This window comes from Protopterus annectens, chromosome 6.part0, assembly GCF_019279795.1.
Source record: "Protopterus annectens isolate FY-2018-M chromosome 6.part0, PAN1.0, whole genome shotgun sequence".
Lineage (NCBI taxonomy): Eukaryota > Metazoa > Chordata > Ceratodontiformes > Protopteridae > Protopterus > Protopterus annectens.
In genome coordinates, this window is record NC_056737.1 from 1,361,560,107 (window position 1) to 1,361,580,505 (window position 20,399).

At 38.4% G+C, this 20,399-nt stretch overlaps 1 protein-coding gene across 3 annotated transcripts in view; it reads left to right on the forward strand.

The window, feature by feature from the left end:
• KALRN (kalirin RhoGEF kinase) overlaps nt 1-20,399 on the forward strand; it is a 4,346,166-nt gene that overhangs the window by 2,704,465 nt on the left and 1,621,302 nt on the right. For all 3 annotated transcript variants that reach the window (XM_044074926.1, XM_044074921.1, XM_044074920.1), the window contains exon 16: nt 14,320-14,439. In XM_044074926.1, the coding sequence (XP_043930861.1) occupies nt 14,320-14,439 (120 nt within the window). The remainder of the gene's footprint in view (nt 1-14,319; nt 14,440-20,399) is intronic.

A 20,399-nucleotide genomic window follows, 5' to 3' on the forward strand; every position in this document is an offset into this window, starting at 1 on the left:
AAGGCAGGGAAACTTATACTGGACAGAATACAAGTGTATCACGGGATGTACTCACATGCAGACACATAAGCATGCACACACACTTGCTCACACATAGTAAGCACACTTACAAGACGCTCGTCAGTTTGCCTGCAGCATGTCTTTGGGATGTGACAAAAAAACAGCATCCACAACAAAATTCCTCGTAGTCACAGACACATGGATGACATGTAGACTCCACAGAGGAGGCACATTTAAGAACATAACTGGAAAACCAACAGTTGTGCAGCAGCAATGCTAACCACTGTGCTGTCTTTGTTTAAATATTGTTTTTATGAATCTAGAAAGAAAACTGAACATTTAGAGGTAGACATTGTTGGGCAGCAGGTCAGAAATGCCCATCCATCTAGACTGGGAAACATTGGGACAGACAGAAAGTAGGCAAACAGAACTGCTGTTAATAAATGAAAATGTTGGTACATCTGTAGGTATATGGTTTCCTGGTACATCTGTAGGTATATGGCTTCCAGTGTCTGTCACCCAGGGATTGGCAGATGTTGAGGGGCTGGGCATTTTGCGTTGCTGTACCAATGGAGGGAGTCATTCTGATAGTAGTATACCTAAAGTTATGTCTCCTTGACTTTTAATTATGTCTGATTAACTTACAATGCCAGGATGCATATTTAATTGCATTCCTGATTTTTGTAACCAGTATTGTTGTTGCTTAATTTTTAAGTGAGGTCAGCACTATCCCTTGCAATGCTAATGGTCACTGACTGAGCATCAAATTCCTTTTCTAATCTTTGCTAAGTCCCACTTAATATGTCTGCTTTCTACATTAAAACAGAAGTCTTTGTTCCATCTTTATGACTTGCTTTAGAATCCATGTAATGCAGATAGACATTGTGGTAGTCAAGCTGAAGTCGAGAGACAGCAGTGCATTTGCATCTTATTGCCTTAATTCACTAATATATTGCACTAGCCAAGCAATTAATTCACTAATGCATAGTTTCAGCCAGGGGTGATGCTTGTTGATTTTTGCCGGTATTTATTTTGTGTGTTTATCTTTCATGGAAATTAGGTCATTTGGCATTTTAAGCAGCATATAAGAATTAAAATGCCATATTAACTGTTGCTTAGCTGAACAAAAACAGTGAATCGATATATGCTGTTGTATATTACACTCTAAAATAGATCACAATGAATAAAATTGTTGCCTGGAACTTTATTTCCGATTTCTTGATTACTGACTGGTGAAAACATTGGTCTGATGTCTGTTTCTGCCACCCCATTTGTAGAAGTTGGCAAAAACAGTGTCTGGTCTATAACTTCATATTTCAGCTGAGCAGACCAGAAGGATATTTTTTAGAACTGTGTCACACTGATGGCATTTTCCTTCAGAAAAATGAACTTAAGCACCAATCAGAATTTTTTAAATTCTTGTCTAAATTTATAGTAGATGAAGCTAGAAATGAATATGCCTTACACTGGCAAAGAATCTGTCGCTCTGAGGCTTATTGCAGGAATTACTGCTAAGGTGAAATATTTCAGGAACATATGTTGAAGAGCTGATGAACAGGATCCAATTTTCCTTGCTTTCAGGCACAACTTTTTGCACAGTTTATATATTGGAGAAGCTTTACTTGCCTTTGTTTCTAGCCATTATATTTTAATAAATGATTTCCCTTTGTTTTTTGTAACCTGGACATCACTGTATGAAAATTGCATACTGGAGACTGGGCCAGATCAACAGCAGTATTTGTTACTGCAATGCCATTCTACTAAAAACAAGCACTCTTTTAGTGGCCTTTATGAGCAGTGCAGTATCACAGTCAGTGCTGATGTGGCAGGAATCATTTATTCTGTAAGTTTTCCATAAATCAGGCATTACCAAGAGGTGTAACCATCTGTGTATGTATTGTAAATATGTTAAATTAATAAACATTTCTTTAAAAAGAAAAGAGGTGAAACCATACCAAAATATCATATAAATGCACTCCCTGCTGTGCTCTTCTGCACTTCTCTTAAGGAGAGAACAATTATTTGGGTTTTAGAAGTAAGACATTGTGATTTCCAGAAGTAAGAAACATTTTATCTACATTAGATATAGCTGTACTGTGAACATGATTACATGTTGTTACAAAACTACATCATAAAGTATGCAAACTTCTGCACGCACTTTAGACTTACTACTGGAAGTTATGGTAATATGAAGGAAGATATTACTTTGAAAATCCTGGTTATGAATGTTGTGTATTATGCTATTATAGGGAGATATTTCTCCTAATTCTTCCATTCAAATGGATTTTTAGCACTTTTTCAGTAGCACATAATATAGAAATATATTCAGCTAACTGCATGATGCCTGTTCCAGATGCATATGTAAAAGAACTGCGCTGTCTTTGTAATTTGAATCTACTACCATTATAGTTTATGTGGCATTCTTGGAAATGCTTTTTTAACTGAATAAACCCTACATTAAGTACATAAATGCAGGGCGCCAGGTTTGTGCCCTTCATGCCTCACTCCCAAAAAATAAGTAGCCATTTAAATCTAAATATCTGAGATGAAAATAAAAAGTGGAAGGCACGCTATATTCAGAGTCCTTGCATGTTTACATAGTCACTAATGTAGTCATGCTCAGTGACTATGAACCACAAACTCAATGACCTGTAATACAGCATTAGTAAAAAGTTAGCTCCCTAAAATGCATTTATTAAAAAGTTATTTTAAATATATTTTTAAAATAAATACTTTGCGCAGCAGTGAAATCTTATTGGAGTATTTTTTCTTAAAAAAATGTATCCATTTCCAAATAATAAATGTTCAAATAATCAATAAGCAATAACAATAATAAAATAATGAAACTGCAAAGAAAGAACATATTTGACATGCTGTCTGTTTCTCAGGTTAGCAATTTAAGACTGCCCCTGCCTCCATTAGAAATATACAGATGCAGAACCTACTGTAGTTCACCTTGTCCACTGCTTAGTAATCCAAGTTATGAAAAACCAAAGTCATTTAATTTTATTTAGCTAGTGTACACTGAAGTTAGGTTTGAACCATCAATCTGTCATACAGAGGCATCCCTATGTCATTGCTATCTGACACTTTCCCACCAGTTTTGTTGTTTTCCCCTTATAATCTTTCAGTTCACCAGTCTTGATAACTACCATCACTGTCTTCTATCTCCCAATTTTTGATTCGCTCTGCCCCTTGAGTCACTTGTCCAACTCCCTCTTACCACCTGTTCCCATGAACTGGCATATCACTTTCTCTCAGCACCCATTTTATCAGGCTGTATTGTGACAGCACATTTTTCTGTCATTACATTTTCTACTCTTGTGTACCCATGTCCTTGTGAGCCAGTCCACAACAACCATCCCAGCTTGCTGGACCAAATCAGATTTTTCCTGTTATTCTGCCCTCAAGCCTTATGTCACACTGTTGGCCCACAAGCGGCACACATCACTCATGACTCCCTTCCATGTTCCTCCATGTCTGCCTTTGTCATCATCTTCCATCTTCCCAGTCTGCTTCCCTTCCTGAAACTACAACCCAGAGGAAAGGATTCTGTAGTCTCACTGCTTACTCACAGCAGGAGACCCAACATGTCGTATACAGCCAGGGACAACAGCAAATAACACTTACAAACTTGTGAGTCAAAGAACATAGTTCTGAAACTCTTCTTAAAAGCAGAACATGTAAAACCATTTACTCTTCTTGGAGTGTGGAAGCTGAAAGGACTAGCAGGATCTGTCTCTGCACCTTTGAATTATGTAAATGTTGCAATGCTGCTCACCGTTTGTGATGTGTGGGAGAATTTCTAGACATAAATTTGACCATTAGAGTCACTACATATTATTTTGTGTGCCTTTCTTTGGTGCTCTTACCCAGTCTACATATGTTTTAATTACTCAGAGCAGTCTAAGCTGTACAATATCCTTTGTTCTATACAAACTGGCTTGTGTTGTCATTATCTTCCCATTTGTCATCGTCGTAATAGTTTTAGTTATTTAAATAAGAATCAGTTATATTATAGGAAAACCAAGGAATTTTCACAATATCCAGAAGTTCAGTATAATCGCCTTCCACTCCTAGCCATGACTATAAAGTTTATTTTATTTTATTTTGAATTTTTTTTTACTGGGGTAGTCCACTGACCTGAGTGGATCTATCCAAGTTGCATTCATTTATCTGAGTTGTAAAGTATGTGTCCTGATAAGGTAATAGCAAACTGAACATTGTAAGCCAGATTGTCCTACTGCTACTAACCATATCCATGTCCTGATTTAGGGTCCCCATTCAGTTCTAGGCAATCTGGGAATGCCAGTTCCTCTGTCATACCTTGGGTCTACCCATTGTCCTCTTCACTTTGGGCTATGCCGAGTATACCTCGTTTGGAAGTCCCGGGAGGCATCCTTACAAGGTGCTACAACCATATCATCTGACTCCTGTTCACATGGAAGAGCAGTGGCTCTACTCTGAGGTCCTCCTGGATTGCTGTGCTTTTCAGTGTGTTACATACAGTGCACTCCAGTACCTTGCAGTTGAACCCCATTTCTGCATGTTATATCTTCAGTGTTAGCCTTTGGGCATTATTACCAAAAGCTCATGACTATAGGTAAAAATTAATATGCTATAATTGACGAGTAAATTAAAAATGTTGCCTTATAAATCACTTTACATTTTAACAGAACACCTATAAAGCTGCTGCCTCTGTAGCCATCCATTGTTAAATCTAGCAACCCCATTTACCTTAAGTCATGAAGACGTCCATAAGATACCTACAATTCTCTGTTTAAGGTAGCTACCACCCATTCACGTGCCTACATCAATCCAGTCTTTTCTAGGTACAGTAAGGAGCTCTCATTCATATGTGCTGATTTTCATTCTAGCCATTTTGCAGTCCATCTTAGAAAATTGTGTCCAATGAGCAGTGGAAGGATTTGCTGCTAACAGAACATCATCATCAAAAACCAACAAAAATGCAACCATCATATCTCTAGACTGGATACTCTGTAGAATTCATCTTTGTCCTCATATCCTGCCAGTGAAAATCGCAAACAAGAGGGGAGATAAAATGTACCCTTGGTGGAGTCCAGTGCTTACATTGAAGGTATTCAACTTTACACTCACAACTGTTGTATCTCAAATGCAGAGACCAAATAGCACACAATAGTGGTCATGAGCCTGCAATTTTGTAGCACTTACCACAAGGCATTCCAGGCTATACTGTCACATGCTTTTAAAGGTCCACAAAACATATGTAGACACTGCTGGCAATTTTTTTTCTGATCTATCCATTATCCACACAAGGGTAAAGAACTGATTCACTCTTCTCTGATTATGATAGGGTGAGTTTTGTGCTGACATAATTTAGCTATGACAATGGCCAACATTTGCAGTGTTTTTCCCATGAAATAATGAATAGTTAAGGGTTTTGGATAGAAATGGCCAAAGATTATCACAGTGCCTCAGCTTGTATCACAGATCACAGTATCTCCCAATACAACTCATAAATGTAATTTTACACTCTTCATTGATAACATTGTGCAAAAGGCCACATTGTATTTACCTAAATCTGAAAACAATCAAAGGTGTTATTGTAAGAGGAAAGCATTTAAGGCATTATAAGTAAGAAGCTTCCTGATTAATGCTGGGAATAAAAAGCAAAATGTAAGGGGTGAGAAAAGCACATGTTAAAACAAACATAAATAGACTAAGGGCAGTGGTTTGCATAAAAGTCTAACATAAGGCATCATCCATGATGTGAACTCCATGGTACAGAGAGATACAGCCATGACTGTCTATTTCAGGTGGATCATTTCATGTTTTAAAACAAAAGGCAGTTCCATGACCACAATGAAAATTTCATAATAATACCATGAAACAATGGAGAAATATTGTCATTTGAAGTCAGGGTCAAATTCTGCTAAAAATAACCTTTTGCATTGTACAAACTGCAACAATAGTAAGGCAGTCCATTGAAAACAAAAGTGTAGCTTTCATTTTGCATCAGAATAAAAATATAGAGGTTATTCCAATGTGATTAAACCAGAGAATAGGGAAGTCAATGGCAAAAGAAGAAGGGATGTTAAGCGAGGAAGTGTATAATAAAATCAGTAGCATTAATAAGGGAGTCTGAACAATTAGTTCAGGAATGAGAGAGGCCTAGTGCTGTAAAGTATAAATCAAGGACAGGCAAACTTTTTGAGCATGACATCAATATTCAAAAGTTTATTCTTGCAAGATGTTCAAGTGCTAGGTTGGCAAACAGACCTAAAAAGGTAAGTATTTCATGAAAAATGTTATTTTATTTTTTATATGTCAAGACATTAAAAATGGCCTAACATTGCTATTGATTCTTTCATTAAAGTTCAAAATGCTGTTGCTTCTCTACTTTAGAGAGTGTAACCTAAGGGTATTTTATGGATAATTGTACAACATTCCTTGAAATGTTCATGACAAAATGTTGGAAATTTTTTTATACATTTTTCTTCCCATGTCTGAAATGACAGTGAACTGGTCAATGGTGGCACTCCTTCCCTCCATCCCCTCTCTAGACTAACCAGCTTACTCCTCAGATGGGGCCACGAATCTGGGGTCACAGTTAGGGGAGTATTTATCCATCTTTGGAAGGAAGTCGCATAAACTGAGGCCTCCCTACCCTATTTCATCTGCTGCTAGCCATCATTTTTTTTGTACCTCACATCTTTTCCCTGAGAGGACTACATGCAGTGATGAGAAGATCAGAAAATGGGAATTCCCAACCATACCTTCCCCTCAAAATGTGGTCACGCTTTTCACCCTCTGCTAGAGATTTGCAAGCTGTCAAAACACATACACACACACACACACACACACACACACACACACACACACACACACACACACACACACACACACACACACACACACATACCCTCCCTGAGGTAGAGTTGGCCATGGATATTCAAGCCTACCAATCTCCTGGCCGACTAGCTTCTCAGATCACTAGTCAGTCCTGGGTGGTCAATATTGATGGTGGACACCCAGCCCCTCCATTGATGGGCCAGCAAAAAAGTTGAACAGCGTTGAAGATGTAAGCATTCATAGGCAAACAGCAAAAAGAGCCAAAAACAGTTGTTTGGAAATAGTTGTCCATAAAATGTTAACTTGTTAAGTGGTTTAAATATATGTTCATATCAAAATATCCCACATGTGTTATCTCTTCTGCAGTTTGTTTGCTTAGCAGTTAAACATGTTGCAAGTGTAAACCTTTTGAATATGAATATCATGCTCAAAAAAGTTTGGCTGTCTATGATTTAAACTTTACAATACTAGGCCTCTCTTTCCTGTAGTGATTGTTTAGACTTCCTTGTTAATACTACAGCTTTTATTCTATATTTACCCCTTAATCTCGTTCTTCTATTGCCACTCACTTCCCTATTCTCTGGTTCAATCCCATTTATAATACTTTAACCAAAATATTGTATTTTGTAATTAACACATTTAGATGTATCCAATGCTTGAGAGCATTTTTGTTTATTTTCTGTATGCATTATGTTATGTCTTTATTGTATTTTGCCATCTTAATGTTGCCATATACATTTAATTTAAAATTTCTGTAACCCTTTTTATTTACTGTACTTCCAATCCCTTAAAAAGCTCATAGTATCCCCATGTTTATGAAGGATATATGCTGTATATTTTAGTGGCATTAATTATCATTTCTTACCTTCCTCTGACTTATTCTTCTTTCGGCCATTTCCTTGTCTTACTCAGTCAACCTCACCAAGTCTCCCACTAACCAGTCCCCATGCTGCTGTCCCTTAACCCTATCATCTACAAAACTCTTCTGCCACCTTCACAGTGTTACCTTTAATGTTCCACATCGGCCCCCCTGTTAACTTTTATCACTTCCAAATGTACCCCTACCTTACATATAATTTTCATTTTAAACAGAGGCACAAGCTCTGTGGACAATTTCAGCAAAGCTTATGTCAAATACCACTTTAAGCTTTTCTCGACTTTTGATGATTCTTGTGTACGGCTTATTTGCATCCATTCTGTCTGTCCTCACATTTCAAGTGTCTTCTTTGCCTCTCTTATTGCTTTTTATATCTCTGCTTTAGTTTATATTACACATTTTTCATCACAAATGCATTTATTTATTTATTTATTTATTTAATGTGTTTGCCAGAAAAGTCCATCCTGGAATGAAGCCAATTTTCAGTGGAGGCCCGGGGAGAAACTCTCCAGATGCATGTCTTTGTAACATGGGAGGAAACTGGAGTACCTGGAGAAAACCCACACGAACACAGGGAGGACGTGCAGACTCCACACAGAAGGCACCCCAGCCATGAATCAAACCAGAGAACCTCTTGCTGTGAGGCAACAACAGTACCACTGCACCACTGTGCTGTCCAAATGTATATCATACCTAGCATTTATCACACTGAGCTACTGAGCTGTTTCCTGTCTTAATTTCTAACACTGTCAGCAAGTGTCACTGAGATTCAAAGAAGTCCTTTCTTTTCACATGGTCACTTTATATCTGCCACACGTAACTTCTTGCTGTTTCTTCTAGTAGTCATTCTCTGTTCAACACCAAATTTCCTTAATCTATATTTTAAATACTCATTTTCCCAATAACTTTACTACACACAGGCAGCACAAAAAATTTGAGAGCTTTGCATGATAAAGTCTGTAAAAAGTGCTAAGGAAAACATATCTTTTTGTTTCTGTATCATCTGTGATTTGTTAACTCCTTAACCATCTCTTTTAATACCATATGTTTTAGGTAATATGTACTATCTTACTTTTCACTGAGGTGCAAGCCAAAAGGTTAATTTAATCAAACTAGAATGGCTTGACAACTTTTGTGACATTTTCAGGTTTTTTCATGTTACAGATAACTGCATTAGTGTGCGGGGGGTGGGTTGGGGCACTGTCAGTTGAATGGGCACATTGTTTCTTGTCTTGATGAATCAGTGAATCATATCATAATCCCATCAGCTTTATTTTTTCCAAATGCTCTTTTAGTTTTAGTATTCATCCTCCTCCCTTTGCCTGCCTAGCCTGTCCCTTTTTCCTGTCCTACAGTTGAAATCTCATAACCAAATTACTCATCTTTGCAACATAAAAAATCCTTACTGCTTATATTACAACATCAAGCGTTACTCATAAGCACCCACAATCAACAGAACATGCTGGAGGGACAGGTTCATAACCCAGAGACTGCCCATGCTATGGAATAGACTTCCCATGCATGTCAAGCAGAGCACCTCACTGGCCCTCTTCAAGAGAAATCTTGATGAGTGGATGGGAAATAGAAAATTCACCCCGGGGATCACTCCAGTGGCTCTACTTGACAGAGGCAGTGGGAACTAAGGTCGGGTGGCACAATGCCAGGGTAATCCTATGGGCTAGGCTTGTAAAGGCTCCAGGGCCATTAGCCTAGTACACACCTATGAACCTGTCATGGTAAAGCTCAAGGACTTACTGTATACGATGTAATGGTTTTGTACAATGTTTATTTTGTTATGGGCTTTGTAGAAAGTTTTATTTGTTCTTAAGTTGTTATGTTATGAATGTTTTGTTTTTTTTTCTGTTTTAAAATCCAATAAAAATGTTAAAAAAAATCCTTACTGCCTGAAAATGTTTTACACTCTATATATACATTAGGGGCATAAATCTCACAAATCGTTACCAAACATCCCAAAATCACACTTGAATATATCAGCATCCATGGAATACTGACAGTATGATTCAACACTTGACATATTCATGAGAACACAAGTAAATGCATTGAACATGTTTTTTACCTGCATATCTAAAAGTTCCCTGTAATAATACATGCCTTCTTCCCGAACAAGACTTTTAACAACACCAGTATGATAAGTCTCCTGTAGCACTTTCTGGTACTGTTCACATTTAGACATATAACAGTCCTTTGCTTAGACAGTGATGGCTTTTCTCTCCCTTAACTGTACCATTAAACATTTCTTTTTTCTCTTGTCTGGTCCTACTACCACCTGTACCACCCTAGTAAATACCACCCCTAATACTAGCCAAACATCTATCAATACTCGAAGTGTCCTGAACAAACTAAGCCAGTTTCATGCTTGGGTATCTCATCATACCCCAGTCTTTATCTCTGTAACTGAAACTTGGCTTAAACCCCAAAATCAAGAAAAAGTTATTCTCCCTCCTGGTTACAACATACTTCGCCAAGACCGCTTGAAAAAAAAGGTGGTGGTGTTGCCATAGTTTACTCTAATAACCTCACTCTCTCCCATCCTAAGCAGCCAGTTCCCTCCTTCACACCTGCAGAGATATTGGTAGCAAACCTAAAACTTAATGACTATACTATCATAACAGTAGTAGGCATATACATCCCACCAGGGGACAACATTCCTCTACTGGAACATATATTTTCATATCTCTCCCAAAATATCCCTAACAAAACCATCCTTCTTGGGGACATAATCATTAATTGGCTGAACCTCTGCATTCCATACTCTCCCCAGCATATAAATCTCTATGGATTTACCCAACTAATCTCTCAACCTACCCATACAAATAACGCTCATGGATAGACTGGATACTTGTTTCTAATCCCAGCAAATACCATAATCCAGAAACACCACGAGACTCCCTGAATGACCGCTCTCCTATAAAAGTGCTCAGATATACAACCCATATCTCTAAACCACATCGACTTATCATCTGCCTCAAACTTTCCAACTTTAACCCTGACATGTTTAATACCCTACTCTCAGGAATTAACTGGAACTTCCTTAAACAGCTCACACTAGATGATGTAAAAGCCCTCAACTTTCATTGGCATCTTAAATGTTCTAGCCCCACCCAGAAAAGTACAGACAAAAACAAAAATCTCACCCTGGTTATATAAACACACCTGTACCCTAATGAAAACCTGCGATAGGGCTTGGAAGATATGGGTACATTCCAAACTTCCAGCAGACTTGCAAAAGTACAAAGAACTTAAAAATCAAACAAAAAAAAAACTCATCAGCAAAGATAAAAAGATTTCTATTATAACCCCCAACAACTTTAAAATCTGATCCAAAGAAATTCTCGAATGCCATAAACCAGATTCTACATCCTGGCAACCCAACGTCACCAAACCCATGTCCTGACAAGTCACCGGAAGAAACTGCTAACACATTTAGCACCTATTTCATTGAATCCATCTTCAAACTATTACACCCAAACTTCTTTAACAGTAACACTTCTAACCACTGTGAATCGTCCCCAACTGCTAACACTAACTCCTTTACTTTCAAACCTGTTCCCACTAACTACATCAAAACTCTACTTTCTAAGCTCAAAGCATGCTCAGTTTCTGCAGACACTATCCCTTCATATTTTCTCCAAATTGCTCCAAACTCCCTTGCCATACCTGTATCTATCCTAATAAATCACTCCATCTCTGAATCTAAGGTTCCATCTGTCTAGAAACAATTCTACACTCTCCCTATACACAAAGGAGGTAACTCCACAGAAATCTCTAATTTCAGACCTATAGCTATCCTCTCTCCTGTCTCAAAAGTCCTCGAGAAATGCATACATAAGCAAGTTATGCATTATCTGACACAGGGTAATTTGCTCACCCCTACACAGCATGGTTTCTGTCCCAAGCATAGCACCACCACAGCTGTACTATCCTTGCTCAACACTATTTCTGTAGCCAAGGATAATCATAAACTCATATCTTGCCTATTCCTTGACCTATCAAAGGCTTTTGATACTGTTTCTTACTTTCTGCTACAAAACAAACTCACAGACCTTAACTTCTCCCGCAGCACTATCTCTTGGTTCTCTAGCTACCTCACTAATAGGCAACAGTGAGATGGGACTCAACACTATCTACCCCCCTTCCAGTAAGAACAGGTGTCCCCAAGGATCCATACTAGGACCTTTACTTTTTAATATTTTCACCAACTCACTTCACTCCTCTTGTCCTCAGTCTATCATTGTCCAATATGCAGATGACTCCACAGTAATTACTATTTGCTAACTCACCCTCTGAACTCCTAACTACTACCCAGGCATCCTTTAACTCAATAGAGACATGGCTCACAAATAGCCAACTAATCTTCAACCCTAAAAAAACAAAATTGCTACTCTTTCTACCTAAATCTGTCAACCACATAAAACCTACCTTCTTCATCACACCCCTAAACAATACCCCTATAGAAGTAGAATCTAGCACAAAACTTCTCAGCATTACCATTGATGATCAACTCAAATTTGATATACAAATTAACAACTGCATCAGAAAAACACACCAAAAACTAGGACTTCTGTACAGGAATAGCAAATTCCTCACCCCTAAAGCTAGGGTTACTCTCTCTCATGGCTACCTACTACCTTGATTAGCCTACTGGTCCCAAATACTAACAAATCTGAACTCCTCCCTACTTACCAAACTATAATCAACCTCTCACAAGATAGCCAGATTTGCAGCTCAACATACATATAAATCCCACCACTGTTTCTCCCTAAAATACCTGAACTGGCTTGAATTAGCACATCTGTTTCTCCAATCTCAGCTCCACATCATACATACCATTCTAAAGCAGCCTGCTTTCTGCCCAGCACTATCATCCCTCATCTCCTTCTACTCCCCTATCAGACAACTCCGAAGTGCAATCCAAGACCTATTAACTGTATATAAACCCAAATCCAAGACAGGGTGCAACTTATACAGCTACCACCCCTCCATTGCATGGAACAAATACCCATTACAAATAAGGAACCTCACACACCCTAATCAATTTAAACTAGCCACCAAAGACTAGTTCAAGAAACACTGGACCTGCCACTGCATTAACCCTCCCTGACCATAACCAACCAAACTAGTCCTGTTTACCTATTTGCATTCTGTTTCCTTCTATGTAACTCACAACACTTCACTTTATTCTCCTTATTTAACTCTAGATTGCCTATTTTTTTACAAACTTTAATTATTTTGTTTCTTATGATGTAATTGTTATCCTACTTAGGTTTATATTATTGTATAATTCTGGCAACTATTGAATGTGATTTGTAACTTATTGAATATCACTCTAGTAATTCTTGTATGTTCTGGAGCTTTTCTCCCCGGGCCTCCACTGAAAAAGGGCATTAGCTCAGTCGGACAGTCTCCAACTTCCTTTTCCTGCCTGTTGCACCCTCTACTTCTACCTATTTCAAAACTAAATGTTCCGTGTCTTCCCCCATACTTCTGCTGTAATCTGTCATATATAAAGTAGTACATTAAAGCAGCTAAAGCACCATGCACTGATTGTGCTATAGTTTTCAAAGCTATGATATACTCAAGTCTCCTACACTTTTGTCTCTGTCTGTCTGATCTCTTTACCTTGTATTACCTGGAGCAGATAAAGCTCCATGTATTATACAGTTATGAGCAGGTCAGAAATTGTAACCACTTTATTATATGCTCAAGAAATTGGTGCCAAGAACTTGACCTTGAGAGTGAAGCTCAAGAGGTGACTGTTGGCATCCATGTCGAGAATGCATACCTATGGGTTACGATCTCCTGACCCAGTCATAATTCTTTGGAGTGCATGGAGAATTATCTTCCCATGTACTACAAATGAATCAGAAGTAAGATTAAAAAAATGTGATGTGTTGATCTGGCTTCAAAAGCCTGTAAAGTAGTGGGGGAATAGTTGGCATGCATATGTATTCCCTGTCTTAACAAAGCAGTTTTATTCAAAATGCTTTGTGCGTTTAGCAGGCAGCAAACAGAAACAGGAGTTGAAATGAAGCCATTTCATGTCCTGCTGATGCTGTTTTCTGGTCAGTGTTGTCTGCTTTAGTGCAGACCAGACATTAACAGCACTTACAGGGTTGCTTAACAATTGGTAAGCAACCCTCTAAGTGTTATTAAGGTTGAGTCCAGCACTATAGCAGAGCTGAACCAGGATATAATTTAGGTGTTTAATGAATGTAATCAGGGCACTCCATGTACTACACACAGTTATTACCTGGTCTCTATGATTATACCCAAGTTGTTAATGGATGTCAGGATTCAGTTCTTTTTGTTTCACTCGTCCCACTGTATCAATGTGAATTTCTTGACAACCATTTCTCAAACTTATAATAGCCTGGTTACAGTCAAGGATCCAATCATAATCCTGTGTTTTGTATGGTGAATTGTGATATACTGTTCAAATGGATATCCTTTATTGCCATATGCCCACTATAGTTAGAGTAAAACACACGAGTAATTATACACAGAAAATAGCTCCTGAAATTGAAAGGGAGATAACTCTGCTCCATGCATTAGACCTGGTACTTAACAACACTTTCTGTTTTTCACAGGTACTGGGTTGGATTCGGAATGGGGAATCAATGCTGAATGCCAGCCTCATTAATGCAAGCTCGCTCTCAGAGGCCGAGCAACTCCAAAGAGAACATGAGCAGTTTCAGCTTGCCATTGAGGTAATTATCTGACCTGAAAACGGCTTCCTTTAACATTGTTTTCATTATGCCGTGTCTAAATTCCACTTTAATATTTGACAACAGAAGTATATTTGCACTTCATAGAAAAGAAACTGTGTGCAAAAAATAATCTTATTTTTCATCTTCAAAATGAAATGTCTTCTAATATGAAAATCTTTAGGCTTAAGCTTTACCTTTCTGTTAGATATTAAAGCACTGTGCTTTTCTGCAGTATCCATGTTAAGCAGGTTAATAGTATGATAATGATAATAATAATAATAATAATAATAATAATAATAATAATAAAAAATATGATGCTCTGAAAGTATTTCAATATCAGTAAAATCTTCCTGATTTTGTAGGCCTGATCACTTCATTGTATAATGCGTATTAGCATTTCTGAGGGCCAGTACCAGCTGTATTTGCAGACACTTGGACACGGCTATGGTTTGCCCACCTAAAGCTTTCTTAGCTGAAGGACTTGTAGTTTGCTTATGTGGTACACATGCACTCCTTGAAAAAATTTAATCTTTCTGTATCCATAGTATTTTTATTTATTTATTTACTGCTTTATGCTTAAGATTAGTGTGGAAATCAACCAGAGCTGCGTTTTCACTAAAATAAATAAAATTGGTGTTCAAATTTTTTTTAATGATTTATTATTTTAATGGTAACACATAATTAGCTGTATAACATTGTGTCAAAACAGTAATAAAGTACACTAGTGTTTAAATGTAGTTTAGAGTCAGCTCTGGTTGTGTAGAAGAATAAAGCACTAACTAGGGTCTAGTCAGGAGGAGTTAGATTAGTGGCCTGGGTGCAAGGAAGGAAGGTGATGTATGGGATGAGCCAATGCTCCATGTAGGATTTCTGAAGGACATTTCCCTAAATGGAAAATAGTCAACAGAATAATACAAAAACTTTGCTTTGAAGCTAACTTGGCTGAACACAATAAGAATGTATTTTAGTATTTTAGTAGATTTTTATATACAGGATTTTGCAAGTGCACCATAGAGGAATGTGAAACTAATTCCAAACACTGTCTTCAGAGCCGAGAGTACACACAGGCTTCAGTATTATTACAGATGATGAGTGTACACATGCGTTAATCTTATCATAGATGAGAAGTGTACACAGGCTTCAGTATTATCACAGATGAGGAGTGCACACAGGTTTTAGAATTTTCACAGGTGGGGAGTGTACACAGGCATTAATATTATCACAGATGAGTGTACACATGCTTCAATTTTATCACAGATGAGTGTACACAGGTGTTAATATTATCACAGGTGAGGAGTGTACACAGGCATTAATATTATCACAGATGAGGAGTGTACATAGACGTTAATAGTATCACAGGTGTGGAGTGCACACAGGCATTAATATTATGACAGGTGAGGAGTGTACACAGGCTTCAGTTTTATCACAGATGAGGAGTGTAAACAGGTGTTAATATTATCACAGGTGAGGACTGTACACAGGCATTAATATTATTACAGGTGAGGACTGTACACACGCATTAATATTATCACAGATGAAGAGTGTACACAGGTGTTAATATTATCACAGATGAGTGTACACAGGCTTCAATTTTGTCACAGATGAGTGTACACAGGTGTTAATATTACAGATGAGGAGTGTGCAGAGGTGTTAATATTATCACAGATGAGTGTACACAGGCTTCAATTTTGTCACAGATGAGTGTACACAGGTGTTAATATTACAGATGAGGAGTGTGCAGAGGTGTTAATATTATCACAGATGAGGAGTGAACACAGGCATTAAGATTATCACAGATGAGTGTACACAGGCATCAATATTATCACAGGTGAGGAGTGCACAAAGGCATTAATATTATGACAGGGGAGGAGTGTACACTGGCTTAAATTTTATCACAGATGAGGAGTGTACACAGGTGTTAATATTATCACAGGTGAGGACTGTACACAGGCATTAATATTATCACAGATGAGGAGTGTACACCGGTGTTAATATTATCACAGGTGAGAAGTGTACACAGGCCTTAATATTATCACAGATGAGGAATGTACCCAGGTGTTAATATTATTGCAGATGAGGAGTGTACACAGGCATTAATATCACAGATGAGGAGTGTACACAGGTGTTAATATTATCGCAGATGAGGAGTGTACACAGGTGTTAATATTATCACAGATGAAGAGTCTGCACAGGTGTTAATATTATCACAGGTGAGTGTACACAGGCTTCAATTTTATCACAGATGGGGAGTGTGCAGAGGTGTTAATATTATCACAGATGAAGAGTGTACACAGGTGTTAATATTATCACAGGTGAGTGTACACAGGCTTCAGTTTTATCACAGATGAGTATATACATGCATTAATATTATCACAGATGAGTGTACACTGGTGTTAATATTATCACAAGTGAGAAGGGTACACAGGCATTGCAATTATCACAGATGAGGAGTGTACACAGGCTTCAGTTTTATCACAGATAAGGATTGTACACAGGCATTAATATTATCACAGATGAGGAGTGTACACAGGTGTTAATATTATCACAGATGAGGAGTGTACACAGGTGTTAATATTATCATAGATGAGTGTACACAGGCTTCAGTTTTATCACAGATGAGGAGTGTACATGGGTGCTAATATTATCACAGGTGAGGAGTGTACACAGGCATTAATATTATCACAGATGAGGAGTGTACACGGGTATTAATATTATCATAGATGAAGAGTGTACACAGGCTTCAGTTTTATCACAGATGAGTGTACACAGGCATTAATATTATCAGAGATGAGGAGTGTGCACAGGTATTAATATTATCATAGATGAAGAGTGTACACAGGCTTCAGTTTTATCACAGATGAGGAGTGTACACAGGTGTTAATATTATCACAGATGAGGAGTGTACACAGGCATTAATATTATCACAGGTGAGGAGTGTACACAGGCATTAATATTATCACAGATGAGGAGTGTACACAGGCATTAATATTATCACAGGTGAGGAGTGTACACAGGCATTAATATTATCACAGATGAGGAGTGTACATAGACGTTAATAGTATTACAGGTGTGGAGTGCACACAGGCATTAATATTATGACAGGTGAGGAGTGTACACAGGCTTCAGTTTTATCACAGATGAGGAGTGTAAACAGGTGTTAATATTATCACAGGTGAGGACTGTACACAGGCATTAATATTATCACAGATGAAGAGTCCACACAGGTGTTAATGTTATCACAGATGAGGAGTGTACACAGGCTTCAGTTTTATCACAGATGAGGAGTGTACACAGGCGTTAATATTATCACAGATGAGGAGTGTACACAGGCGTTAATATTATCACAGGTGAGGAGTGTACACAGACTTTAATATTATTAGTCCAAAGTCGCCTACAATGAGAGGCATATTATATGCAAAGTTCCTTCAGGCATGATCCTGGGTAGAGCTCTTTGAATCCTTGTACTTTGGCTGAATTAATCATTTACTTCAGACCCAAAGGAGTTCAGTTAGTTTTTCCATTGTTTGCTCTGCTGATCCAGTGAACCAGGTTCAGCCAAAGTGAATCTTCATCCAGGAGCACAAAAAGGAAAACATAATAATAGCAACTCTGATAAAAAATGATCAGTGTTCTTTTAACTGTTTGCAGCCTCCCCTACACTAAATACCACAATAATCTCACCCCCTGATACGCTAGACTGTACCTAACTTTCACAGTGCCCACAAACAGACCCTGAAACCTTTTCTTCAAATACAATGATTTGTATAATATATAAAGGCCTGCACACAGGATTCTATCTTACTGTCCTTCATAGTTGCTTATTTTCTCTTGGTGGTCTACCAACTGGTGAGTTCCTTACAGCTCTGAAGCATGTAAATAAATAAATAAATAGAGCATTCCCTGGGGCTAGTAGTGACTGAAACAGTGGAAATGTTCTCTGCAGACTACCACAATTCTAGTGCAATCCAGCCAACTCCAAGGACTTACTAGTACTCAGTCTGTGTAAATGTATCACAAGCGCAACATACCTTCTTAGGTTACATTAGATAAATGTCTTCCTCCAGCAGGATATCCACCTAATGCAAACATTCTTTTAGGTCAGCTGAACTGTTTGCTTCAGCCCTAACTATTTTATGTCCATGACCAAATCTGAAAATCATCTGAACCTTTTATTGCAGTAGTTTCATCCACCTCAGTTAATTTCAGAATAAAAGTGTTAGATCTTGTTTTTTGATTGTGTCACTCCAGGCAAGTCCATTGTTGGATTTGTGTTTGCATGTGCAGGTGTCTGCATGCATACGTTTCTTATTTTTTTGACTTGTTAACTTGGTTAGCCCACTACAACTGACATTTTACAGGGGTAGTCTTTGAGCACTGTCTTCTTAAATGACTGACTTTTTCAGTCAAGTAGTAAGCAAGTGTTAACCGAGCTAATCAAAAGCTCCCTATAAGATAAAGTATGTTAGCAGCTCCTAACCCTCTATGATGTGTAGTTACATGTGTGTGTGTGTGTGTGTGTGTGTGTGTGTGTGTGTGTGTGTGTGTGTGTGTGTGTGTGTGTGTGTGTGTGTGAGTGTGTGTGCGCGCGCGTGTGTGCGTACGTGTGTGTGTGTGTGTGTGTGTGTGTGTGTGTGTGTGTGTGTGTGTGTGTGTGTGTGTGTGTGTGTGTGTGTGTGTGTGTGTGTGTGTGTGTGTGTGTGTGTGTGTCTTTGTGTTTGATTGTTCTGATCATACCACTGTATCAGAGTTGTCAAGCCAGTCTCCCCATCAGTATATTATGTAGCATGCAACATGCAGCCTGCAGTAGGGTCATAGATTCATAGTTGCGTACTAGGCTAATGAGCATTGGGGCATTTTTAAACCTAACTATGTGTCCCAAATCTCTAATAAGTTCTGGTACCCCTGGTAATGTAAGCAGGGGCTTAGGAGATGAAACAAATTGGTATCCCTCCCAGACATCCTGCATATCCACAAAACAAACAGTACCAGAATTACTTGTTCTAAAGACTTAAACCTTGCCTGTGATATAAATAAGACCTCCTGGAGAGTTAGGTATGTATACCAGAGACTACTCCATCTATGGAATAGTCTCCCTATCCATGTGAAACAGAGTTCCTCCCTCACCCAATTCAAGTGCAACTTGGACAACTGAATGGGAAACCGGAAATTCATCCCTGGTCTGATACCTATGTCTGTAATGCAAGCAGGTAAGCTGTAAATTTCATCTCCCAGGCCCATGCTTATACTTATCAAGGGTGTCAAAACTTGTCAGAGATTCGGGATGCATGGCTAGGTTTAAAAAGGCCCTTATTTTCATTAGCTTAGTAAACACCTGTGAACCTATGAACTTGTTGAGACAACAAAAATTGGCCTTGAGCGGGCCAAACAGTCTGTGACTTTTCAGGTTTCTAAGTATGCTTGTTATACCAGAGTTTGGCCATGGTTCATGGGTTCTGTATCCGTGTTAAAAGTCAGGGCTCCAAATGGTATCCAGTGTCATCTATAATAAAATATCCATTTGTATGTATTTATGTGTGAGTGTGTGTGGGGAGGGGGGATTTGATATATCAGGACACACTATAAATGTAGCTGTGTACATAACTTTTGCCATAGTGCCTGTATTGACCCACCAGATGGCCCTGCGGAAAGTCAGTCTGCAGTAAGTGCTAGTATAGCTGAGATGTGTCCCATATGGGTGAACTACTTTGGCGGTACATGGACACGTTGCTTATGATGCCACACATGACACATTACCTAGCAGTTCATGGACTGGCACTCCTTCCGGTTCACAAACCTTTGTGACTGTGAACCACGAGGAGCCTTTATTGTTATATGTGTGCAGTCTAAAGCAATCAGTAGCTTGGGAGGTATGTGATCTCATAGAAGGCACACACATGATGCTAGGGAAACCATGTATGTTCCTTCCCCTGTAGAAGCATTGTCAGGGAACTTGAAGAGTA